The sequence below is a fragment of the Erpetoichthys calabaricus genome, chromosome 1, assembly GCF_900747795.2.
Source record: "Erpetoichthys calabaricus chromosome 1, fErpCal1.3, whole genome shotgun sequence".
NCBI lineage: Eukaryota > Metazoa > Chordata > Cladistia > Polypteriformes > Polypteridae > Erpetoichthys > Erpetoichthys calabaricus.
This window is the reverse complement of record NC_041394.2, coordinates 162,073,976-162,101,967: the sequence shown is the minus strand read 5'-3', so window position 1 is coordinate 162,101,967 and position 27,992 is coordinate 162,073,976. Positions and strand designations below refer to the sequence as shown.

The window sequence follows — 27,992 nt, the reverse complement described above, 5'->3', positions numbered from 1 at the left end:
TTCCGGTTAATGGATTTGGCCCAAAAGTTAATGCAGATCTACAATTCTGGTGTAACAACCACATGCCAAATTTCACCCATCTATCTAGTTGCGTTTTTGAGATCTCGTGTTTATATACACGCACACACACACAGACAAACATAATTCCAAAAAACTTGGGGAGTTCTAAAACGTCACAATTCATCAAAATGTCAAGGTTGAATTTTTCATGATTAGTATAATTTCTCTATACTTTATATACTTCGAGTGCGAAGTGGCAGGTGAATTACTGTCCACAAAAAACATGAACCTGAGAAATAAACTGAAACGTTATTCACTCGTGATTTTTCTGTCCATGCGGTAAAGTTTTTGTTGAGCAGCACATTTTGATTTCAGGTGTTTGAATTACATCTTGATATACAAGTTCAAAGAAAGGCGACACGTAAATCGCTTTCTATTCCACACGCTTTCCATGTGTATTCAGCTTGCTCTGTCACCGCAAATGCTGTGTAAACACCCGACCTCCATCACCAGCCTCTGTTCACTAGATGAATACGTGCGGGCGGCTTGTGGTGGATGGCTTTCAGGTTTAGAGTTAAAAGTTATAAGGGTTAAAAACTAACAGCAAGAAAATTAATTCAAAAACGAAAACTAAAATTATGTTTAGTAAATTATTATTTTATTTCAGTTAGTCTTTCCAACTACTTTAATAGTTTCGTTTAGTTTTAGTTTTTCAATTCAGTTTTGTTAATTATTTTATTTCAGTTTACGAAAATGTTTTTTTTAATAAATAGTTTCAGTTTTGATTTTAGTTTTCGTTAACTATAATAACCTTGATTATAACATTGAAAAAAGATTATTGCCTACATCCAAAAGTTATAATAGGAGAAATGGACATTGTGTGGGAGTACTGCCAAGCAAAGAAGTTTAAATTTGAATCACGTGGGATGTGTTGTTCAGACGGCAAGTTAAGCCATCCACCTGAACCGTTGTTGTCTCTTATTTCTGGCACAAATCCACATTCAACTAATTTTCTACAGAACATTAGGAAATACAATTCGTGTTTTCAGATGACATTGTTTGGCACCACGGCTGCTACCGAAGATTCTGGGTTTTTTTTCCTTTGCACTCAGTGAGCGAAGCCACTGGGTAATCAACTAGTGTTATAATAAATGTCAGCTCTTTTCCTAAACACTAACACTAGTAGTCTCATGTTCTCTTTGGTAAAATGTAATAGGTTAGCTCACAGCTGGTCACTGATCAGGAGACTTTGCCAACCCACACACGAGCTTCTATATCTGAAAATCAACTTTTATCATTAGGAAAAGGTCTGCCTGTTTCTGCTCTATTCAATGGAGCAAAAGGCGGCATAGAAATCCCAAGTTTGGAAATGCCACCTTATTGAATCAGCCTTATGCCACAGAAAAGCAAGTGCCTATTGTAGTTTGAAAATATCAGTGTCTCCTTTTGAGAGCAGGTGGCTGTTTTAGTGGGTCAAATGAAGACTTACCCAGGGTTCAATGAATGCATGTCATACTCCATGTTTTTTCCAGCTCAGGCGTATCGCCAAACTCAAGCCTATTCTGTCTAACCATCTCCTGCAATCAGTAATCCATGCATTTATTACGTCCCGGCTTGATTACTCTAATTCCTGCCTTTATGGTATCAGCAAAGCCACTCTTTCTAGACTACAACTGGTTCAAAATGCGGCTGCAAGGCTTCTAACAGGGAGTGGCAGAGGCCAACATATTACTCCAATTTAAAAAACTTACATTGGCTGCCGGTTAGATTCAGAATCGATTTTAAGATACTCCTCCTAACTTATTAGGCATTAAATGGTCTAGCCCCCGCCTATTTGAGTGTTTTGCTCCATCGATACAATCCCCCTCGCGTTCTTAGATCCGCAGATCAGCTCCTTTTAACCGTTCCCAAGGCACGTTTCAAAGCTCGTGGTGAAAGGGCTTTCTCTATCGGTGCACCCAGGCTCTGGAACTCCCTACCCTTAGTGGTTAGGCAAGCCACTTCAGTTGCCACATTCAAATTACGCTTAAAAACGCACTTCTTCACATTGGCTTTTAATTCTTAACTTGTTTCATTTTCTACTTGTTTTTCACTATTTTCTCTATTTTATTGGATCCTCTGACCTGTTTTTAGTTCTTAGTTCAAATTCTCTCTTAATGTTTGCTTTAATATTTTGTTTTTAGTCCTGTTTGTTTTAACTGTACAGCGCTTTGGTCGGTTGTAATGCTGTGTTTTTAAGCGCTCAACAAATAAATATGGTATGGTATGTTGACGCCTTAGCGCTTTCCAGTACCCAAACTGGACTTAATCTTATTGCTTACAGGTGCATATAAGAATGCTGCAACAGTCAAAGAGCGTGCAGTACAGGAAGGTTATGAGAATTATGGAGCACCTGAAAGCGCAGCACCCACAAGTTAGGAGACATTTTAGCATGTGAATGAGGAAGCTGGTCAGTAATGTGGATTTTGCCATTTTGCAACTGGCTTGTAGCTGGTATTGCTGAGTTGTGATCATGACAGAAGAAAAATTCGTTGGCAGCAACAAAATATCAATGATTGATATTATTTTATTACAAAACACCATTTTGCATTACGCAATGCTGTTGTTCAGTAATGAACAACTTTTTTGGTGAGCAACACAACAGTAATAAGTGGTGTAATAAACTGCACATGCAAGTTATCACTGGTTGCAGGTAAATTTGTTCAGGTGTCCTGAACATATACAGTATATTCTTTTTAATGATAAAGAGTAAATGTGTAGGTTATGCAGGTTTTTATGGGTCATACCATATAAATATATATAAAACACAACAACAAAAAAAAAACAACGGATGCCTTGGTTTCAACCCATAAATATACTGCAGAAAAACAAAAAGAACACCCCTACCCCTCACCTCCATTTTAAAGCACAATTGTAGCCTAGGTATTTTTTTCCCCTATTTATAAAAATTGTTTCAATTTTGAACACAATTTCAAGGGGAAAATTAATGTATATCATGAGTGTGAAGAAGTAATTTTGACTTAAAAAAATAACAGACATCCCTTAATCTGACCTGAAAGGTGAAGATACTTATTAGGTTAATAAATAAGCTGGCCAATGAGCCTAGGCAGTTAAAATTGATTTGTGTTGCAATGTTAACATACAGTATATGAACTGTCAAAAAACCTTAGGAAAAAATGTAAAACATTATAAAAGAAGTTTTAAACATTTTTGCATTAAGATTTCCAATATAGTAAAAATAAATAAATATATAAGCAATACCTGTATGGCAATCTTTCATAATATGTTCCTTCCAAACCAGCAAAGTGATACCTTGGTTTCAGCATTTGTGCTATATTTGCAACTGAAACAGACCCATGTGAATGGCAGTCAAAACCCTAAAAGACAACAATCACCTGTCACTTCACTATATGGCAAACTTTAGAATTAAAATTACATTTAATACTGGTTTAAAAAGTATTTATCAAAAAATAAAACACCCTTTCATAGTGCAGATATAATTTAAATTCAATGACAAACAATGATCCAAAACTCAGAAGTCAATTTTCAAAATTTCAAAAAGTCTAAACAAAAACACACAATCCTTTTCTTACAGGGGAATTTCCATAGCGTGCAATTCCTTTGGGCCATTCTGATGTAAGAAGAACATCTATTCCTTTGTATTGAGAAGACAACAAAGGAGCCATCAATGCTTCGACATCTTTGGGCGTGAAACAGTATGCAGGGGCTGGTTCTTGGCAAGATTCTCTACCACTCAGGTATGCAACTTGGAAACCAGACACAGCGGTGAACAACCCTTTACGACCTGTATAAAAACAAGTTGTACATAATCATACTAAACCAATATTAGCACCTTCAAATGTTAAAACATAACATTTACAATACTTCCAATAAAAGAAAAATACTGTATTCAGTGTACATTACTTAACTGCATAACTAATTAAAAAAAAAAATCATTAATGTACACCTTCACTGTTGCTGTATTCACAATAGTTTTGTTTTCATTTTGTCCTCTTAATTGATTTAGTTCTGTAATTCCTAATCTTTTTTGAGTCATGGACCCCTTTAAGAATCTGATGAATGCTATGGGGGGGGCTGGGGGGCTGTCAAGAGGCAGGGCCTGTTAAAGCCCATTGCGGCACTTCCTGTGTGATTTTGGGCTATACAAAAATAAACTGTATTGTATTGTATTGTATGGACCCCTTCCCCAGAAATATTTACATAAACATAACTTTGCATGCAATGAATACACTATAATGTACTTTATTTATCAAGATTTGATTGTCTCATATTTGACATACACAAAGTATTATTGAGCTTTACTTTTAAAGTAAACAATCAAAAAAAAAAAAAAACACTCCTTTTTTTATGCAAAACGTAATGGCCACTCATTATAATTATGAAATATAATCCTCTTATGCAAACTAAAACAGATCTACTACTACTACTACATTTTCTACTACCATTACTACAATGGTCCCCATGGGTCTGGCGACAATGATGAAAGTGGCTCCAGATTGCTGGATCCTGGTTCCAGCACCTTGAGCTGCAACACTGGACTCTGTACTCCAATACTGGTGTCATTGTTTTAACTATGAAGATCCTGCTTAGGTCCAGTAGGCTACCACCTACTAGGAGAATAACGCTGAACCTGGCCATACTCCAAGATCAGGCTGTGAATAATGAGTCTACATACAGTTTGTGTGAGGAACTTGCAGACTTGGGTGTGAGTGCCGATCCCAAGGTGATGTGGGACACCTTCCATTACAAGACCCTGAAGGTTGCTGAGGGTTGTGTTGGTGTTGCTGGTGTTCCCAGAAGGAGATGTTTCAACTCGTAGGACACCCCATCATTGACAGGAGTTGTGGCACGATTCCCCGAAGATGATCTGGCTCACAGGATCCTCATTGTTGAGGACCTGAACCGTTGGACCAGGCCAAGGGGATGCCCGACTTCATCTATCTGCCAAAGCCAGGTTGTCATTTCTAGGGAGTGGGACTGGACTACGTATATGCCTGGGGGATTGCCAACAGTTTCGTTGTGTGGTGGGTGTGGCAACACACTGTACCAGTGCATGCTCCCCAACCTGACCTGACCTGCGTTTTGTTAATGTTATTTGAATAAAACAAAATTAAAACTAAATAAAATGGAACTTAAAATTAGATAAAAACACTGGGCAGAGATTCTCAGGTGATAGGTTGGGACATGGAACAGGTCACCTAAAAACATGTCACAGAAAGTGAAATGTAGTCATAATGAGGGATTCTATTAGGGGGATTTAAACTTAGCTTTGCTCCTGGGACAGAGTTTCACATGGTGTACGGTATTCCAGGTGGCACAGATCCAAGTAATTAAGTAAACAGGCTTCCAGGGTCTGGGGATTGAGAGCCAGAGGAAATGGATCCAGTTGTCAATGTCCATGTTTAAACAAACGACTTAATAATAATAATGCAAGTTCTGTTATAGAAACTGAAGGAGTTAGGTGGTAAACTGAGTAGCAGAACTGAGAAGATAGTTTAATCTAAAGTTTTGTGTAACATCACCAGCCAATACAGGTACAAGTAAAAAGACAAAGGTGTAATGTTCGGCTCAAATTTTGGTATGATATAGAACATGCAGGACCTGTTCCACAATGATAGGGTATATTTAGAAAGGAAGGATGCCAATATACTGTGGAGGCATAGCAGTAGGTTTGTCGAAGATTGTTTAAACCAGGGAATGAATGGGAGTTTAGGATAGGCAGGCCAGTTTTAAAATTGTGCATAAAGTAATGAGAGAAGTATTAATGGACATATAAACAGTAACTTTGAAATTACTAGCCCAGAGTTAATAAGCCAAAAATGAGCAATACCTACTGTAACGTAAAGTTAGAATTAACAAGAATGTTTACTGTATGTTCACCTCATTTCAATCAGTCAATAGACTGAACATACCTGATTCAAGGCAATTGGTTAAATATCAAGAACTTTGAAAGTTTCTTCAAGTGCACTTGCATAATCAGATCTTATGGGAAATATTGAAAGGAATTATCTTGGCTACAAACAATAACTTTAACAAAGTCACCAGCTCAGAAACTACTCACACATTTCAACATCAGCTATTCAGAGAAGACTATAGGCGCTTTGCCACCACAGTAACCTTTCAGGACCCAGACTCTTTATAGTCACCGCTCTGATGGGCTATACCAGTGGTGTCGAACTCCGGTCCTGGGGCCTCATGTATAAACGGTGCGTACGCACAGAAATGTTGCGTACTCCCGTTTCCACGCTCAAATCGCGATGTAGAAAACCTAAACTTGGCGTAAAGCCACGTACATTTCCATGGTAACTCATACCTTGGCGTACGCAATTTCTCCAATCGGTTTTGCAGACTGGCGGCACCCAGCGTCAAAGCAGTGCTACTGTTCCTGTGTGATCACCTTTCTTTCTTAGATCCACATTCCTGACACTGCTTTATAAATACACTGAAACTAACTGCATATTGTTTATTAGTGTAATGCATCTGATTGTAATTAACCTGCAGCAATATGATGGTCCAGGGAATAGCCATAGTATTCCAAATACCATAACTGCTTTAGCGTTGTAACTCTCACTGCATCCTCTTCTTCTTTCAGCTGCTCCCGTTAAGGGTTGCCACAGCAGATCATCTTTTTCCATATTACTCTCGCTGCACAACTCGGAGTATTTACATCACTGTATCTGAGTGGGGAATCACAGCAGCAGCTGATCGGAAAGAGAAATATCGGTATACAGCATGAAGCAGACGCTGCCTGAGCCACGGCAAAACGCTTTATAGAGACTTCCCAGTACGGACTTCGCGGTTTAGAAAAGGTTTCATCCCAAGAACTCCAAACGCACTCAATCAGTCCATCAAGTGCTCCTTGTAGAACTGTTTACTTATAAGTACAATTACCTCACTGTAAACTTGCACTACAGTTATAATATTGCACAACCTGCGCCACTTTATAAAGCGTGTATTTACATATGATTACGGTATTCATTTTTAAGATGAAATGCAGCAAAATATGTTGATTATATTATACAGATAAAACTTTAACTTCATTTAAATAATCTGTATTGTTAATAATTAAACATGTGAGGACACGGTGCCGCAGCGCTAGCTAGTTCAGGGATTGTTCCTGCATTGCGTTGTATTCTTGCGCTGATGCGACACTGGAAAGATAGACTGATAGAATAATTAAACATGTACTACGAAGATATTTCATTGTTCCTTAAAAGTTTTGAAGAATCGGCGTTCTAAGCTTACAGATGGCTTAATGTCAATTACAGAGCTGATTGTGTGGCGATTGGGCATTTGGAGAAAGAAAAGTAAGGACAGGAATTGGAGGTTAGTACGTTTGAAAGAGACAGTACTGCTGTAATAAATTATTTCATCGACGGTCGCACATGGCGCAGCAAGACTCTTGCGTGAGATATGAACAATCACTGTGCCACCGTGTTCCCATGTTTAATAACATGCTTTCATTCCTATCATCATGAAAATGATATCACGTATACATCTCAGTATTTTAATTATTCAGAGAGCTGTAATATCACGAATGTAATGGATTCTGTGTCCTGTTGGAGAAAGAGAAAGAACGGAAGCACGTAGTGATTCACACACATAGAGCACATAGAAGATCAAATACAGAACAAAGCATTTAACATGCTACTTGAGAAACTAGTAAAATAAACGATTTTAAGATGAAGTTTGTGATGTTCTACTTTAATGGCAAAATAAACTATGTGATTAAAGTGGAAATTTTGAGATTAAAGTTGACATTTCGTGCTTTTTTCCCCACTGTGTGCCTATTTGTTTTGTCTGTACCCTAATAAGCTTTCATATGACACTCAGACGGTGGGCTACGACTCGCCTTTTCACGGCAACTTTGATATGTGATTTCTTTTTTATTTCGGTGAACTTGGATCTTTCGAGTTTTTCCGACACTCTGTCACTCGATCAACTTTCTTTTGTTGATTATACCACTGTTTAAACCAACAAATAGTACGTTTTTCCTTTGCCTCCACTTGGTATTCGCTGAAATTCTTATATTTTCCCCTGTGCTTTTCCCATTGTCTTTTCACAGAAGGCTATTTATATTGATTTGCATATTCAAAGAGACGTAATTCTGGGAGGAGTTGGAGCGGGACAGAAGGCGCGTGCACGTGCGTTACTTTCACGCTGAACGGGATTTATGTAGTGGAAGAACGTGAAAGTTTGCGTGCGCACAGATTCCTGCATCTGGATTTTTCTGTGCGTACGCACAATCCCGCTTTTGTGCTTACGCTATGTTATAGTGTGAGTTCTACGCACGCCGTTATACATGAGGCCCCTGGAGGGCCGCAATGGCTGCAGGTTTTCATTCTAAACACCTTCTTAATTAGTGACCTGTTTTTGCTGCTAATTAACTTCTTTTGCCTTAGTTTTAATTAACTCGACTCAGACCCCTTAGTTGTTTCTATCTCCTTAATTAGCAGCCAAACAATAATGAGACACAAAATGAGCAAACAGGTGACCAGCTAACCACATTACCTGAATATAAAGAAAGGTGAGGGTCTCGGTAAGGTTGATCTCTCAGGTCAATATTCAGAAACGGAAAATCGACAGTTTGATTAATGTTTGCTGTAGCAAAATGTGAGCAGCAGCAAACCGTAGAATTAAGTAACGGGTTTAATTAACAGCAAGAATTGGCTTCTAATTAAGAAAATGGTTTGAGTGAAATTGGTTGGAGTTTGAAACCCCAGTTTAGCTGGCCATCTGTTGGCTTGTTTCACATCTCATTTCTGTTTGGCTGTCATTTAATGAAGAAAAGAATCAATTGAGAGGACTGAATCCTTAAAAACAGGGCTATTCAAATGAAGGGAAAAGGAGGTAATTAGCAGTGAAAACTGGTCACTGATTAGGAAAAGGGTTAGAATAAAAACCTGCAGCCACTGCGGCCCTCTAGGCCTGGAGTTTGACACCCATGGGACTACGCCTTGCACTGCATCAAAACATGAATATATAAGGTGCTCTATTGTCAACTCTCTAGCATTAAGTTAAGTCATCTATTTAGTTATTATTATTTACTATCAATAACTATTATTTATTAGTTATTTGTTACATATTTATAATTCTTACTAATTATTTTTCAATTTATAGTTATGCATTGCTGCTGTCCCTTTATATTCGACTCAAGGTTGCAGTTATTGGAGTGGAACAACCAAGCGTTTCAATGCATACCTTACTGTATGTATAATTTGTATGTGACAAATAAATTTGTGATGTTGTGATTAGGGAATCCATTCCTGGGAATTTGGGAATCCCGTATGGCATTCCCGGGAATGGCACAGTGCACGGGCATCTCACATGTGAACGGTTTTAGAACGAGCGTCACTTATTTTTAATAAATCTACTGCAATATGTTGACATCAATAAAAGATTAACCTTAAATACAAGCAGATCATGCTGTCATATTAAGTACATGTATCTAGTTAGTTGTAGTAATAAGAGTGTAGAAAGCACAATGTGTCGAGCGTGCGGTCGTCCAGGCGAGTATGCCAGCCGCTGAGAAAGCACGCTCTGCCTCCACTGAAGTAGGCGGCACAGTCATCAGATACTGACACACTTGTTCTAAACAACGCCCACACTTGCCGTTGCACTGAAACACCGCCATTTCAGCTTTTACTGATGCATTCAGTTTCTTGTCATCATTCTGTGATGGCAAGTTTCTTAACACAGATAATGTGGATGCAACAGACTGACGCATTACAATTTCAAGTTGCTGTTCAAAGCTGTCAACAGCACAGATGTCAATGAACTCTGCCCTGCCCCGGCATTTGTGAGCTTCAGAGTGCAGATTCCTCCCAGTCCACTGTGCTCAGTCAGCCGGGAGACTGACTGCTGCTGGTCTGTTGTTGACTGAATTAATCAGCAACATACTACACTTAATTATTTTCAACTATAACTGTTATTTCTTGATCGATTTTTACACTTTTACATGCTATATATGCGAGCTTGGCCATTCCCGTTTTCCCGGGAATTACAGCAGTTTCATTCCCGGGAATGCAGGAATGAAAAATGTCCGGGAATCCCGGGCTCCTGGTAATCGGGAGCCCGGGAATGGATTCCCTAGTTGTGATCACTTTGAAGCAATAGAATGAGGGGTCCACCAGTGAACTCGCGAATGCACATCATTTCACACTGCTTCACACTTTTTTGTATGCCACATATTTTACATAAAGGTTACAGTTCCTATTGTGCAGTAGGAACACAACATATGAAAGTGGCCAGGGATCACAAGTGACTGAGGGCCTACATCATACAAGAATTCACTGCTTCATGAAAACAAACTTACTGTGTTGGGAAAACGCATTATGTCAATTACGCACTCAGGGTAGGATTGCTAAAAGAAATCATTAGTAAAGAAAATAAATTACTTCAAACAAGAAACAAGAACAGTGTACAGTAATCCCTCCTCCATCGCGGGGGTTGCGTTCCAGAGCCACCCACGAAATAAGAAAATCCGCTAAGTAGAAACCATATGTTTACAGTAATCCCTCCTCCATTGCGGGGGTTGCGTTCCAGAGCCACCCGCGAAATAAGAAAATCTGCGAAGTACAAACCATATGTTTATATGGTTATTTTTATATATTTTAAGCCCTTATAAACTCTCCCACACTATTATAAACATTTCACGCACAATTATACAGCATAAACCCTTTGTATTCTCTTAGATATTAGGTAAGATTCGTTGAAATTATGTATGTAAACACAGTTTACATACAGTAAAACCTAAATATTATTTTAAAGATATCGAGTGTCTCCGATATCACATATGTTACAGCCATTACGACAGACAGGCCAACAGCAATAAATACATACAATGCAAGAAAAATTGTATACAGTAAAATGTATGTGCAGTGACACTAAACTATGTACATGTAATAAGTACTGTACATAAATAATTAATTATGGTTACTCACCAACAATGACACGACGACTTGTCCGATAACGATGAGTTTAATTTTACTGCACAACAAAGGATAGCGTTACAGCTCTTCTAAAGGAGCCTCTTCAGGCGACTGTTTAGCACCGCCGTTGTTCTTCTTCCATCACTCTTCAAGCCAAATCCCTAAAGCAGATTCCATCCAGACTACTGCCTTATGACTTCCACTTGCAACTCGTTTTGCGCCCTGGTTAAAGGACACTGCGGCTGTAGATCTTATATGCTTTTCCTCCTTTTTAAATAAAAAGAATCGTGGACTCATTGATGCTGTAATGGTGTTCTGCAGAGATGTAGCGGTTTCCATCCTTCAACATATCCAAAACTTTTACCTTTTCTGCAATCATTTGCATCTTCTGTTGGCGCTTGTGAAGCAGTAGCAGGGGCACGTTAATGCTGAATGAGTGAGATTAGACTTCCTGGTTAATGCAGCACTCCGTCGCTGAGCCAATCAGCAGCACACAGGAACTTAACCGCGTGCTCTGATTGGGCAGCTTCTCAGCCATCCGCCAATAGCGTCCCTTGTTTGAATTCAAATGGGCAAATCAACTGAGGAAGCACACGTACTGTAGACCGCAGACATCCGCGAAGCAGTGAAAACTCCACGATATATATTCACATATGCTTACATTTAAAATCCGCGATGGAGTGAAGCCGCGAAAGACGAAGCGCGATATAGCGAGGGATCACTGTATATCAGACTAGTAGATACCTCCCTTCTGTCTGATAAAATATCTGCAACTGTGAACAGTACGCAAAGCTGTCATCAAGAACAGAGGGGGCTGAACTGAAGAATCTATATTAAATTGCATTTGTGTTATTTTATAGCTTTAATGTACTCACTATTATTCTAAAATGTACAACACAGACAAAAAAAACATTCTGTGAGTAGTGAGTCTGAATCCTAGACTTCTTGTATTATGTAGTTAATAGGGGTGGAGCAAAATCTGAATACAGTATTCCGCAAAGCATAAATACTGGATTTTTATGAATACTTATTTTGTATGATTATTTTTAAGATTACTAGGGGGCTGTCCCCTGCTTGATTCGCTCGCCAACCCCCGGACATCGCGGCTCTGCCGCTCACGTATGTGGATTTCACTTTTACCAAACAACAAATCTTTTAATTCAAATAGGCGAATTAGACGATCTACAAGTCTCCAACAAAGTTTAAAACCAAACAATATCTACATATTTCTGTCATATCACCTATGTCCATATATTCTATCTCTTTTCGCTGTTCCATTATTTCACAGAGTAATAATTTCCGTTTGTTACCAGTAATGCGATCTTTACTCTTAGTTTTTTGAGACTTCTGAATTTTAGCACTTTCATAAACTCTAACCTGCTCTGCTTGGAGCTGAAAGCGCAGGAACTGTGTCTGACAATAGCATTCACATGAATGAGAGAGTGGACCGTGGGCACACCAGCCACTTTGCATCTCTGCCCTTCATGTATGTGGATTTCACTTTCACCAAACAACAAATCTTTTAATTCTCGTGGATACACCTCTTCATTGGGAAGAAACACCCACTTGGAGCCAAGAGTGTAGGAACTGTATCTGACAATAGCATTCACACGAATGAGAAGAGATTGGACTGTGGACGTGGTTGTAAATGTCTGAGAGGAGCGCAGGGCTTGTCAAAATTTCTTGGCAAAAAGTCTTGTCTCGTGGGACCTGAAATCATCTCAGAGAAAGTCTCATCCCAAGATTTCCTTTTATAATAGAGAGATTTGTCTCCAGGGAAAAAAACTTTACAGCTTCCCTTATTACCTTTATTGCTGTGCAGCATCAGCAAGCACACATCTTCAGCAGGGCACGAAAACGTACTATGAAAGATGTCATGAAATGTACTGCAAACAGGTTAGAAAGAAAGCCATTCAGGTTAGAAAGAAAGCAATTCTGTAAGACAGTAGCCATCCTATTTTCTCTAAGGCTGCAGATTTATGTTTCTAAAGGTAAAGAGCAACAGATTTAAGATCTCTTATTCCTAGAGCTATAACCATTTTATATTCTGTTACTTGTAGGGATGATGCTGAATTCTGCATACTGTTGAAAGTAAATGTTCTTCTTTGTATTGACCTTGGAATGTGTGTTTATGCAATAACATTGGTTGTCAAATGTTGTGTCTTTGATGTATATAATTAATCTTTGTAACAATGTCTTCTATTTTTGTACTTTACTGCTGCAAACAAATTTTCCTCTGGGATAATAAAGTCTACCAAAACCAAACCTGCTCTGTATTGAAATAAACTTTAACGATGGATTTGTGTGGGGCAAACCATCATCTAGAATTGTAGTGTTTAACATAATGCTTATCAATGGTAAAGTACTAGAACTATCCAGTTCATTGCAGACTGCAATCTTAAATTGTCAAGTAAAAATGGGTAAAAAAAAAAAAAAAAAACCTGAGGAGTTTGCATCTCTAAGTGGGATGACACTGTGACAGTTTACTTTGCAGCTGGCACGGATGTCTGGCTAGAATTGTTATATCTGAACAAAACAATAAAAGAACAGCCACCACATGGTTGACGTCCTTCAAGCCTTTAGCTGTAAAATTGATAATGAAATCTGCTCTAAATCTTTTCCTTGTTCCCTAATATTATGGATGATTTTAGTATCTGTATTTGTGTTCATACATGTAAGCATACTAAAAATGTGCTATTTGTTCATGGTTTTCTTTTTTTTTTTCTATCGTGTTTCTTAATCTAACTCAAAACTCTGACTTACAAATATTTATTCATGTTTGATACTAGTTTGTATCCTGTATTATTATTGTCATCTTTGCTTTTATTCCTATTGTATTCCTTTAAAATATCTGTGAAGCACTCTATGCATGGAAAAAGTGCAATAAAAAAATTATACTACTAATAAAATAATTAGGCATTCAATTTTTAGACAGTTCAGGTGTGATTGCTAACTTGGTAAGTATTTGTATGGAGTTTGCATGCTCACTCCACACATATGTGGACTGGGTATGTCTAACTTCAGGTATTTTTTTATAGCTAGATATTAGAAGTGTGTCAATAAGTACGTTTAGTTGCTAAAAAATGTTCTTACCTGTGTTCTTAAAGTACAACCTCCCAGTTTAGGCTCAAAGGGAGCTCCCCAGGTTTTGCATGTTGCTTATTAAGTGAATGATCTGAGATGTAACTATCACAGATGTTCAGTATTTAATTTAAATTAACATTTACTGTAAAAATAACTCATTGTCCTCTAACATGAACCTCGTGTGATATGAAATATTCCCCAGAGATGCAAACATTTGAATTGCATTATGTTTCAGTTTTCACATTTGTGAGTGTACTTAACATCCCTTGTGAAGTTATGAGGCATCTCCGCAGATACAAGAATCAAAATGTCATTTTCTATGAAATGCTACGGATGGCTGTACAAAAGAAAGGTACGAGAAGTCCAGCAGACTAGCATTTTACTACTCTTTGATCCAACGAATCCAGCTTCTACTACTGCATCTGGGCCACTGCCTTCAACTTCTGGCCTCTCTTGTCCTCCCATTTCAATTAAAGAGAAAAAGGAAGAAGATATAGACAATCTAGAAATGGAGTTCAAAGAACTTCGCATGTCTTTCTTCATCTTTTTGTTTTTCATCACACTGTTACTCCCTGGTAGAACCGCCAACCAGTCCATAGCAATGCAGCCGCCACTATCCATGTCTTGTCTATTTGTACTCAATTTGTAGGGAGAAGTGATATTGGTAGCTCCCCCTTACTATTCTGTCATTGTTTTGCCATTTTAAAATTAAAGTAGAAACCCAACACATTAAAACCAATTATAAATTTGTATATGAGTATTATATGTTTGCTTTATAATTTCAGAGGTATGTTGGGTTTTCACCATTAGGTGCAAAATACAAATAGTTGGTACAAAAACTCCTTCCCTCAGAAATTACCCTGAAAATTACTGGTAAAAATATTTCCTACCTGACTGTGTTTTCATAAGTAAATCTAAGAAATGCAAACCTTTTCTGAAAATAGGAGTTTTACTTCTTTCAAATGAATGCTTTGGTAAGTCTGTTCTACATACTTTATTGTTGTACTGTATATGTAGACACTTTTTAGGGTATTAGTAAAATACATCTTCACTTAAAAAGCAAATATCTAGAGCAGCTGACAGTGTTCCACAATTGTATATATATAAAAAAAAAAAAAAAAAAAAAAAAAAAAAAAAAAAAAAAAATCCTTTAGAAAGGATTGTCAACAACTAACCAGTGTTAGAACAGTGCAAAAGCCTAATACCACACACAGGGAAGCATACGACTTGCAGCTTAAAACCGATCCTGTCTGCAATGCAGGATAGGTGTGCCAGATTAAACATTGCTATTCAAAAATAATTTCGATTTAAAAAGAGGTCTTGTTTGAAAGCAAAAGCTGACACTCGATGGTAACAGAGCAGTTGGTTGTTTTACCTGTGCTAATTTTGACATTAAGTTCTTCCAAGATGCACTATTTTAAAGATGTGTTTTAGCACATCACTTCCTTGATCAGCATTTCTATCATTTAAAATGGTTAGCTTATCTTTTTTAGTTAAACTTACAGACAGAATCCTACACAATGTTTTCTTATTCCACTGCTCCGTACTTTAATCCACAAGAGTAATCTGAATAGCTTTTCTAAATGCTTCTCAGGTGATCTAATGGTGTCATTTATCATTTTGCATCTTACTCTATTTTCTTTTTATTACAGTGCTTTAAAACACCCACTTTTAAAGAAAGTCATGACAGCCAACATGCTGTGACCCACAATTAGTCTCTGTCTTAAATGGATGCGAGTTTGACAAAATTCCTAAAACTGAGGCGTAACTGGAAATATTCAGACCACCTTTATTAAAATATTGCTGCCCCTGTAAAGAATAAAAAAGTAGGCAGATAATGTGGAAGCCTTACTTTATACTGTGACAATCCTGCTTTTCCATGTGAATCCAAAGGTGCCCAACTGTATTTTTATTCTGAATGCTGTAATATAAATGGTACCTTGCTGCTACCCATTCGATATCTCCAAAATAATAAAACAAGCATGCTCTCAACCCAACTACATCCTGACTGCTGTTTTACTTCTCCTGCTATTCTCACACTGTCAAGGTCTTACTAACTCACCCACATTCTTCCTGGTTGCTTGTCAGAACAGGGAGCCAGTGCATTTTGCATTTTTTTTTTAACCTTGGCATGTGTCTGCAAAATATGAAGTGCTTGCAACAACAGTGCGTGATTCACATTTGTAGCTTGTGTCCTGTGCTAAAAACGTATTGCAACATGTCTTGCTGCTACAAGGAAAGCTGTGAGGAATGGGTAAATGGTAACTACATAGGAATAGCTAGCTGGGTAGAGGTTTCATGCTCAACAGGATAAGTGGTTTAAGCCTCCTTCACCCAAACATCAGTACTAGACTGAGAACAAGATGGTAGTGCTGACACTTCCCTTTTATATTGTGTAGCTGTTCAGGAATTTGATGGCTCTTGTATTTAAATAACAGTTGTCCAAATATCATTAGGATTTAAAATGTAATTCCATTGCACTGTAAAACATTAAACAGATTAACTTTGAAGCATGTACACATGTAATGGAAGCATTTAGGTATACATCACATTTTAAATGATCTAAAAGCAAATCAGGTTTCTTCTATAAAAATTGAGCTTGAAATGCATAGCTTGGTCTGAGAGAATTTCAAGCCAAACTGTATGGAAATTTACATTAACAGGCATGACACTTTTAAGGTCACAGTGCTGCAACATACCACACTGGCAGAAAAAAATCATGCTGCTAGCAATCAAAGTTGCTAACACAAAGGATACATAAAATGACAAAACAAAACACATTACCAATCAATGTGGCTGACAGCAAAGGATTTTAGCAGCATTTCTGGAAGGCCTTACTTACTATGAGAGATGCAAGAGCAGAAAGCCAAGCTAGCCAATACTAATTACGCTGTATTCACATGTTTGAAATTTTGCAGGCCCTTGTTGTGATGTCCCATGTTTGAATATGTTTGTGATGTTCACAACATGAGAGTTTCCACTTTTAGGAGAAGCAATGCTGATTAACTATTCCAAAGCAATTTAGAGCTGGCCCTTTTTTTTCTTTTACTGAAACTAAAGACAAGCTGATCAAAATGTGTTTTTTTAATTATTATTATGAGCATATAAACTTATAATCATAAGCTAACACTCACAGCAGACTTCTGAACTGTGCTATGAACTGTAAATGCATTATGCTTCAGTATTGACAAAGTCTGCCAGATGAAATTATTGGTGCTAAACATAACATTCCAGTCAAACCACTAACAGCTTTGCTCAGAAGCCAACAGTAATGCAAAATGGCAGCTTGTGCCATGCTTTCATTTAATGCTTGGAAAAATGTTTACAAGGAAACTGCATAAAGAAAATCTTTTTTTTTTTTTTTTAATGTATTCTTGCGATATTTTTCTTGTTGTCCTATAACCAATAGACAGATCCTAAGGAATCTCTGCCAACTCTGAACAACATAGTTTGATAAACTTAAGAGTTGTTTTCTAATTTGTAAAAAGGGTGGAGTGCACTAGCAAAAATGACTTACTATATGCATACCCCCCTAAAACTGGGGAAGAGATACTAGAAATTGCATCACTTTTTTTTTAGAAAATGTATATAAATGTTTAACCAGAGCTTAAATAACAGTTTCAAATATTTAGAAAATAATATGAATCAAGTAACAGTGTCAAAAAATGTCACCACCTTATTTTTAACCTTTTCATTCTCAGAGGTACGCACCCAAGTAAATTATTTTTTCTGCTAATTCACATCCATCTTCATCAGGGAAAAATTTAAGAGACTCTTGGTCTGTGGCACCCAAAATGTACGTCTGTATTGGTGCTAAAGGAGAGAGAAGAAAAGAAAATCAGTTAAACTAAAGATCAATATACTACAAACTGGTATAAACAACATGCCTTTTCAATCCAATTTAAAGTAAAACTAAACTTTTAAAATGCAAACATTTATTTTTATATCATTTACCATTTTTTTTAAAAATGAAGCTAAAGCAAAGATTTTTGTTACAATTGTTTACACAGAGGCAAGGACTGAACTAGCAACTATGTGATTTAATGCCTAGTGGCTGGGCTACTACACTCCAATACCCAATTTCATTTTTACTTCCCTCTCTCAGAAATGTCAACAATTGGTAATGTTTTGAGAGGCAATCTACTTATTCGCAAAACAACCTAAGCTAAATATTAATAGCATAGCTGTTTATAATCAATGTTTAACTACAAGCCTGAAAATATTCATTCTCTTAAAAGCACCAAGTAATGAGAATAACTTTGTTACTGATTCAGAAGTGAGCTAATAATTATTATCAAAATGATCAATTTACAAGAGAGTTAGCAACTGTCAATTCAGAATAATTGCAGTCTATTTACAAACACATTGGGTTCTACTACTTCTGCAGCAGGGCTACACAAGTAATCATGTATTAATCTCCATTACAACTATATTTCCTGCAATATACAAATCGTGAAAAGTGGCAATTAATTCATTCCATGATGACAACCATCATTATCAGTCTGACTGTCAAGAGGTTTGGTAGAGTAGAGGAGAAGGGCGCAAAACCACTGTATGTGAAGAATCATAGGGCTGTAAAGATAAGCCAGCTAAGGCAGGAGCCACGGTCACTTAGGTGGAAATTTAAGGAGGCTAGTGAAGAAGAGAGGGATGCTCTAAGAGAATTTTGCATCATCTTAAGGAAGAAGCTCATCACTCACCACAGAGCTGAATGGCACAGAAGGAGGGTGAAAGACAAGGCCAGGAAATTGACGTTTTTTTACCAAAAAACCCTTCAGATTCACCAAGCAGTTGTTGGGCCAGAAACACATTGCCTGCCTTGTTTGCTCCCAAGAGGAGATGGGCCATTATCTCCATAACACTACTAGTGATGCAGCAAGGACAGAGGATCTAGGAAAGTGTAGAGCTCTGAACAAGCCACTTAGATCTACAACTAATTTTGACAGCAACAAGCCTAACTGGAAAGAGATCAAGGAGGTGGTGAAGGCCGCCTGAGCCAGCTCAGCCCTTGGGCCCAGTGGAGTGCCTTATAAAGTGTACAAAAGGTGTACCAGGCTGTTGCACCAACTATGGAAGATCCTGAAGGTGATCTGGTATGGGTTGGGGATGGAGGACAAGGTAGCCCATTAGTGGAGAGTCGCAAAAGGTGTCTGCAATCCTAACGAGGAAAACTCTACGATGATTGAACAGTTTAGGACCATCATGCTGCCCCTGTGCTCAGGGGAAGATATTTTTCAGTTTTGTTGCATGACATTGGAGTAGATACCTCCAAAAGAACCTGCACATTGATACCTCAGTACAGAAGGGGGGAATCCCAGGAGTGCCCGGATGCTTAGGGCACATTGGAGTGGTCACCCATCTTATCAGAGAGGCATGAGAAGAAAAGGGAAACTTGACAGGTCTGTGGTTGGATCTGACAAACGTATGTAGATCTATACTTCATAAGCTGATTGAGATTATACTTCAATGGCACTATGTCCCATATACAATAAGGGACCTCATTTCGGACTATTATAGCATTTTCAATCTGAGAGTCACAGCTGGGTCTGTTACATCAAATTGGTACCAGCTGGAGAAAGGGATCATTACTGGATGTACCATTTCAGTGATTCTCTTCACTATGGCAATGAACATGCTGGTTGTTCTGATGTGAGATTTTACATATAACTTGATAAATATTTTGTATGTCTTTATTTGTAATTTAGGCAAAGCAATGTAATTTAGTGTTTACCCCCCCCCCCCCCCCCCTCCCCCTTAGGAATGGGTCTGTTTGAATTTTACGACAGGATTTGGGGGATGTGTCTTAAACCAGTTTGGCGAGTGTTTCTTTGCTAAAGTCATTTCTACCCCCGCAAGTAGGCTAAGGTGTACTTTAACATATGGTTTGGGGGCAGGTGCTAAGATATTCTATTCCCCCATTGGTCTGAGGTACGGCTGTTTGGAACTGGCTTGTCTCAGAGGCCTTTAAGTACCATGATGTCCTATTGGCTGTAGGGGTTGGACAGAACATCTATAAATGTATGTGTTTAACCTCACAATCTCTCTCTTGCTAACCTGTGATGTAGAAATAGCCCTCTCTTACCAACCAATATATGATGAAGAAGCATCTCTTGCTAACCTGTGATGATGAAGACAACACAATGAAGAGCACAGTTTAGCAGCTATTTTGAACAGACATGTGGCTGAAAGCTGAGCACCAATGATGCCTTAACTAGAGACATTTAAGTAACTACAAGTCTGTGTGCCGCCTGAACTACATATCACCATTTAATCAGGTTGTATGGTTGCCAATATTCAAATGTACTTTGCATTTTGTTATTATTTATATTATCAGCAATACATTATTTTATGTGTTAACTTAACTTCTGCTTGTCTTTTTACTACATCTAATTGCCTGAGGTTATAGATATACAGTGATCCCTCGCTATATCGCGCTTCGCCTTTCGCGGCTTCACTCTATCGCGGATTTTATATGTAAGCATATTTAAATATATATCGCAGATTTTTTGCTGGTTCGCGGATTTCTGAGGACAATGGGTCTTTTAATTTCTGGTACATGCTTCCTCAATTGGTTTGCCCAGTTGATTTCATACAAGGAACGCTATTGGCAGATGGCTGAGAAGTTACCCAACTTACTTTTCTCTCTCTCTCTCTTGCGCTGACTTTCTCTGATCCTGACGTAGGGGGTGTGAGCAGGAGGGCTGTTCGCACACCTAGACGATACGGACGCTCGTCTAAAAATGCTGAAAGATTATCTTCACGTTGCTACCTTCTGTGTGCAGCTGCTTCGTGAAGCGACATGCTGCACGGTGCTTCTCATACTTAAAAGCTCAAAGGGCATGTATTGATTTTTCACTGTTTGTTTTTCTCTGTCTGTCTCTCTCTCTCCCTGCTCCTGACAAAGGGGGTGTGAGCTGCCGCCTTCAAGAGCTTTGTACCGGCGGTGCTTCGCATACTTAAAAGCCAAACAGCCCTATTGATTTGTTTGCTTTCCTGCTTTCTGACAGTCTGTGCTCCTGACACGCACTCCTTTGAAAAGGAAGATATGTTTGCATTCTTTTAATTGTGAGACAGAACTATCATCTCTGTCTTGTCATGGAGCACAGTTTAAACTTTTGAAAAAGAGACAAATGTTTGTTTGCAGTGTTTGAATAACGTTCCTGTCTCTCTACAACCTCCTGTGTTTCTGCGCAAATCTGTGACCCAAGCATGACAATATAAAAATAACCATATAAACATATGGCTTCTACTTCGCGGATTTTCTTATTTCGCGGGTGGCTCTGGAACGCAACCCCCGCGATGGAGGAGGGATTACTGTAGAAGGGAAGGTGGAGATAAGTTATATACAATAATACCTTATAAACAGTGGTAAGTCTGTGAGATTAGGCATTCTGGCAAAGGCTACATATTAATAATACAATAAGGGAAAGCAGAGTAATATATATTACTCTACCAAGACAAAACACTGGTTAAGTCAGCATGAGGGTGAGTGTTGAGGCTTGCTGACTGTCTGGAGTCAGACAATCCCCCATTAGAGCTTTATGGATGACCGGACAATAATAACAATGTCAGTGCCGGAATGCAGATGGATCCTACAGGGCTTACATCATCAGAGACTCATCATTTGGGCTAGGAAGGGCTTTAAGCCGACTAAATCCAGGTCTCTGGTATTAAGTATCTATCTATCTATCTATCTATCTATCTATCTATCTATCTTAAGGATAGGGAAGGTGGCTGAATGGTTGTGCTTTTTTGTGGATGGTACATAAATTCCATCTATCTCTAAGAAACTGGTCAAAGGCCTCGGCAAGATCTTGAAGGACTCTAGATCTATCAAGGCCACAAACCAAAAATCAGAGGCTTGGCTGGCAATAGTGGATAGGTTAGGCCTGCCAAGACGTTTTAAAGGCTGGATTTATCAGTATGGTATACTTCCCAGGTAGAAATGCGGCAGCAAAGCACATGGACGAAATGGGAAAGGGCTATGGACCGCAAGATCTCCTGGTCCGAGCAGCGACAGGCAGAGCCCTTCCGGATCAGGCTTCTGATCCAAGCTGTCTATGACGTCCTGCCAAGTACATCCAACCTCTTCTTCTAGGGCAAGGGTGACTTCTCCAGCTTGGCCCTTGTGCCAGAGAGAGGGGACAGTTGAGCATTTCCTTAGCAAATGCCCGAAAGCAACAGGTTGACCAAGTATTGAAGGTGATTCCAGGAACCATCTCAAGTGCCAGAGACCAGATCAAGTGCACTGGACCACTGTTACAGAGGATTGTGTTTGTCAAAGTGGGAGAAAAGCCCAGACATCAGCCAAGAGCAGCACTAGGGCTCTTGGGAACAGCACCAGATTGGCAGTTGAAGGTAGATCTGGGGAACCAGCTCTGATTTCCTGATAACATCGTACAAACCACCCTGAGGCCAGACATCATCTTGTTTTCAGATACATCCAAACAGGTGGTCATGCTGGAACTTACAGTTTCTTGGGAGTAGAGGATGGAGGAAGCCCATGAATGTAAGTATGCGGAGTTGGATGAAGAATGCCACAGATGGGGGCAGCGTACATGGTGTTTGCTCACAGAGCCCAGTCTCTGTATAACGCTTAATGTCTTCTGGGCATCACAGGTGTGTGCAAAAATAAAAGCAATCAATGTTACAACCAAGGTGGCAGACAAAGCCTCTAGATCGCTGTGGATGAAGCGGAGTGAACCGTGGTCACTTGCTACTTGGGCACAAGCTGGGAACTGATCACTCCTGGTTGGGACACCTGGGCGAAGATGTTTGTTGTTGAAAGACCCTAAAGCACGAGATGACCCTAGGTTACATTACTAATGAAGTGTCCAATAAATGCATGTTGTAACCATGTTTGTGGTTCTCCAACACTGTCAAGATTGAATGATAATAAAGAATACATAAAGGAAATAAAGAAGGATATAGCGGGAACACACCGCAGAATAGATACAGTGCATCCGGAAAGTATTCACAGCACATCACTTTTTCCACATTTTGTTGTTATGTTACAGCCTTATTCCAAAATGGATTCAATTCTTTTTTTTCTTCAGAATTCTACACACAACACCCCATAATGACACCGTGAAAAAGGTTTACTTGAGATTTTTGCAAATTTATTAAAAATAAAAAAACTATAAATGACATTAAAAACTCAGAATCAATGTCTCCATGATGGGACAGTTAACTTTGTGAGCTGGAATGTTAAAGGCCTGAATCACGAATTAAAGAGAAAGAAAGTATGCTCTCACCTAACAGGCTTAAACGCTAAAATAGTATTTCTACAGGAGACCCACTTACTAACCAAGGATCAGTTCAGATTACAAAAAGACTGGAATGGCCAAATGTTCCATTCTAGCTTTATAAAGAAAACTAGAGGGGTGGGAATTCTCATACATAGAACAGTTCCATTTGTAGCATCAGATGTAGTATCGAACCCTGAAGGGAGATATGTGATGGTCATGGGCAACTTATATAACAGTAAAATGATTTTGATAAATGTTTATGCACCCAATGTTGATGATAAGGAATTCATGCAAAATCTATTTGCATCCATTCCCAATGTGAACACTCATAAAATTATAATGGCTGGGGACTTTAATTGTGTTTTAAATCCACTCTTAGATAGGACTCCTGTGACAGGGGGGACGACATCTAATACTGCAAAGATAATTACACAGTTTTTAAATGATCACAACTTATCAGACCCCTGGAGGTTTCTTAACCCAAACTCAAGAACATATTCGTTCTACTCACCAGTGCATTATAGCTACTCAAGAATTGATTATTTTTTTATAGATAATAATTTCCTGCCTACAATTAAATCATGCAAATATGACACAATTGTTATCTCTGACCATGCCCCTCTAGTCTTGGAGCTAAAATCATTAAGCCCCTCACACTCACCTCGCAGATGGCGTCTTAACCCTCTTTTATTGGCAGACGAGAACTGCACAGAATTTATATCCAAACAAATCAGCTTCTTCCTAGAGACAAACACCTCCACAGAGGTTTCTGCAGGAACACTCTGGGAAACTCTAAAGGCCTTCTTAAGAGGCCAGATTATTTCATATCTTTCCCATAGAAATAAATTAGAAACCAAGAAAGTGTCAGAGCTAAGAAATAAAATTACTAGAATAGATGAAGAACAAGCCAGGCGTCCAAGTGAAGCTCTTCACAGGAAAAGGCAGGCCCTGCATACAGAACTTAACATCTTAACAACTAAAGAAACTGAACAACTTATTTATAAGTCTAGACAGCATTACTATGAACACGGAGAAAAAGCTAATAAGCTTTTAGCTCAACAAATTCATAAACAAGAAGTTCACAATGCAATACCAGTAATCACCAACAAGAATGGAGAAGAAATCATCGACCATAATAAAATAATGCACACATTTAGAGATTACTATAAGTCTTTATATTCCACTGAGCCCAAAGAAGACAACACGCAATCTAATGCATTTCTGGATAATTCACAAATACTACAAATAGATGCTTTAAGTGCTGAGGAACTGGATAAACCTCTAACGCTAATAGAATTACTAGACGCTATAAAGTCACTACAAAGCGGGAAATCATCAGGCCCTGATGGTTACCCCGTAGAGTTTTATAAGAAATTCTCCACTCAGCTAGCTCCACTCTTATTGGCAACATTTACAGAAGCTAAAGACCACCAAATACTACCTCAAACATTTCGACAAGCATTAATCACCGTCTTTCCTAAACAAAATAAGGACTTGTTACAATGTGCATTATATAGACCAATTTCACTCCTGAATAATGATGTTAAGATACTCTCAAAAATCCTAGCTAGAAGGATGGAGAAAGTGTTGCCCTCGGTAATATCACAAGATCAAACTGGATTTATTAAAGGCCGACATCTATCTTCAAATCTCCGACGCTTGTTTAATGTTATATATTCACCAGCAAAATCAAACACCCCAGAGATATTACTATCATTAGACGCAGAAAAGGCATTTGACATGATCGAATGGAATTACCTTTTCACTGCATTGGAGAAATTTGGGTTTGGCCCGAATATTTGTGCTTGGATCAAACTACTGTATACCAGTCCAGAAGTTTCAGTTTGTATTAATAACATTTGCTCAGACTACTTTAAACTAGAACGTGGTACCAGACAAGGATGTCCCTTGTCGCCACTGTTGTTTGCAATCGCTATTGAACCACTGGCGGTTCACTGCCGAAATTCTTATCAGATAAAGGGGATTGTCAGAGAAGGACTGGAACAGAAAATTTCTCTATATGCAGATGATATGGTCTTATATATATCAGACCCAGAAAAGACTGTCCCTGTTGTTTTAACAGCACTAACAGAATTTCAAAAGATATCTGGTCTTAGAATTAATCTGAATAAAAGTATACTCTTTCCAGTGAATTCACAAGCATATAATATTAGACACCCTACCTTTTACCATAGCAGATCAGTTTAAATACCTAGGGGTAAATATCACAAGTAAACATAAAGCTCTTTATCAACAAAATTTTGGCGTCTGTATGGAAAAAATTAAGCAAGACTTGCATAGATGGTCAACTCTTCATCTCACTCTAGCCGGAAGAATTAACATTGTTAAGATGAATATCCTTCCTAAACTTCTCTTTTTATTTCAAAACATATAAATATATATCAATAAATTGTTTTTTAAACAGTTAGATTCAATAATAACCTCATTCATTTGGAACTCAAAACACCCACGTATCCGAAGAGCGACCCTACAAAGACCTCAGGCAGAAGGTGGCATGGCTTTACCTAATTTTCAGTTTTATTACTGGGCAGCAAACATACAAGCCATAAAAACCTGGACACAAATAAATGAACATACACAGGCTTGGTCCGCAACAGAAGTAAAATCCTGTAGTACTTCTTTATATTCCCTGCTCTGCTCTCCAATAAATGAAAGTTATCGCAAATATACTAATAACCCAATTGTGCTTTACTCACTCAGAATATGGAACCAAATTAGGAAGCATTATAAGATGGAAAATCTTTTATCAGTGGCACCTCTGCAAGAGAACCACCTCTTTCAACCTTCGCAAGTATATCCAGTTTTTAATACCTGGAAAAGTTTTGGGATTAAAATGCTCAGAGATCTTTATATAGACAACATATTTACATCTTTTGAACAATTACGTTCAAAATTTAACCTCCCAGCTACACATTTCTTTTACTATCTTCAAATTAGAAATTTTGTTAAACAGAAATTGCCCGATTTCCCCCACCTTGCACCCTCCACAATGCTGGAAAAAATACTGCTCAATTCCAAGGAAACAAACACTATTTCCGCAATATATAAAATCTTATTAGAGTCCCTACCTTTCAAAGATCCAAGAGGACATTGGGAAGAAGATCTCTTAATCAATATATCAGAAAAGGAGTGGAAGGTAGCAAAGCAGAGAATTCACTCGAGTTCTATATGCGCAAAGCATAGAATTATTCAACTAAAAATTATATATCGAGCTCATCTGTCTCGCTTAAAAAACTGTCCAAAATGTTTCCAGGCCAGGATCCAACCTGCGAGCGCTGCAACCAAGCTCCTGCCTCACTGGGTCACATGTTCTGGGCCTGCACCAAACTAACATCATTTTGGACAAAAATTTTTAAGTGCCTCTCAGACAGCCTTAGTATCACAATCCCTCCTAACCCACTAACAGCTGTGTTTGGTGTCCTTCCAGATGGACTGGAATTGGAGAAGGACAAGCAAACGGTGATTGCATTCACTACACTCTTGGCACGCAGACTTATTTTGTTAAATTGGAAGAATCCTAATTCTCCTCATATAAGTCAGTGGGAAACCGATGTTTTATATTATTTGAAATTGGAAAAAATCAAATTTTCAGTTAGAGGATCTGTACAAAATTTTTTCAAAACATGGCAGGATTTAATCAATATAATTTTAGAATAAGAGAATTAACTATTATTGCATTTAACTCCCTTCTCCATCTCTTATTTATATAGATATTTACTTCTCCCCTTCTTTTGTCTAATGTTGCCTTATTAAAAAGCTTAAAGCAATTTTCCTTTAGCTAAGCTCTCCTTCTCAGGGGTGGGGTTTGATTTGTCTTCAAATTTGTTGGGTTATAAATTGATCTGTTTGTATGGAATGATTACAATGAAAATTAATAAAATAAAAATATTAAAAAAAAATAAAAATAAAAAAATAAAAAAAATAAAAAAATTGAGAAAGCACATGTACATAAGTATTCACAGCCTTTGCCATGAAGCTCAAAATTGAGTTCAGGTGCATCCTGTTTCCCCTGATCATCCTTGAGATGTTTCTGCAGCTTAATTGGAGTCCACCTGTGGTAAATTCAGTTGATTGGACATGATTTGGAAAGGCACACACATGTCTATATAAGCTCCCACAGTTGACAGTTCATGTCAGAGCACAAACCAAGCATGAAGTCAAAGGAATTGTCTGTAGACCTCTGAGACAGGATTGTCTTGAGGCACAAATCTGGGGAAGGTTACAGAAAAATTTCTGCTGCTTTGAAGGTCCCAATGAGCACAGTGGCCTCCATCATCCGTAAGTGGAAGAAGTTCGAAACCACCAGGACTCTTCCTACAGCTGGCCGGCCATCTAAACTGAGCGATCAGGGGAGAAGGGCCTTAGTCAGGGAGGTGACCAAGAACCCGATGGTCACTCTGTCAGAGCTCCAGAGGTCCTCTGTGGAGAGAGAAGAACCTTCCAGAAGGTCAACCATCTCTGCAGCAATCCACCAATCAGGCCTGTACGGTAGAGTGGCCAGACGGAAGCCACTCCTTAGTAAAAGGCACATGGCAGCCCGCCTAGAGTTTGCCAAAAGGCACCTGAAGGACTCTCAGACCATGAGAAAGAAAATTCTCTGGTCTGATGAGACAAAGATTGAACTCTCTGGTGTGAATGCCAGGCGTCACGTTTGGAGGAAAGCAGGCACCGCTCATCACCAGGCCAA

At 38.5% G+C, this 27,992-nt stretch overlaps 1 protein-coding gene across 2 annotated transcripts in view; it reads right to left on the bottom strand.

Annotated features, from left to right (window-relative positions):
* Positions 1–27,992, bottom strand: part of cwf19l1 (CWF19 like cell cycle control factor 1) — a 134,439-nt gene that overhangs the window by 92,637 nt on the left and 13,810 nt on the right. For both annotated transcript variants that reach the window (XM_028808162.2, XM_051920441.1), the window contains exons 4-6: positions 17,748–17,849; positions 3,594–3,805; positions 3,262–3,377 (exon numbers count right to left, since the gene is read on the bottom strand). In XM_028808162.2, coding sequence (XP_028663995.1) covers positions 3,262–3,377; positions 3,594–3,805; positions 17,748–17,849 — 430 coding nt within the window. The remainder of the gene's footprint in view (positions 1–3,261; positions 3,378–3,593; positions 3,806–17,747; positions 17,850–27,992) is intronic.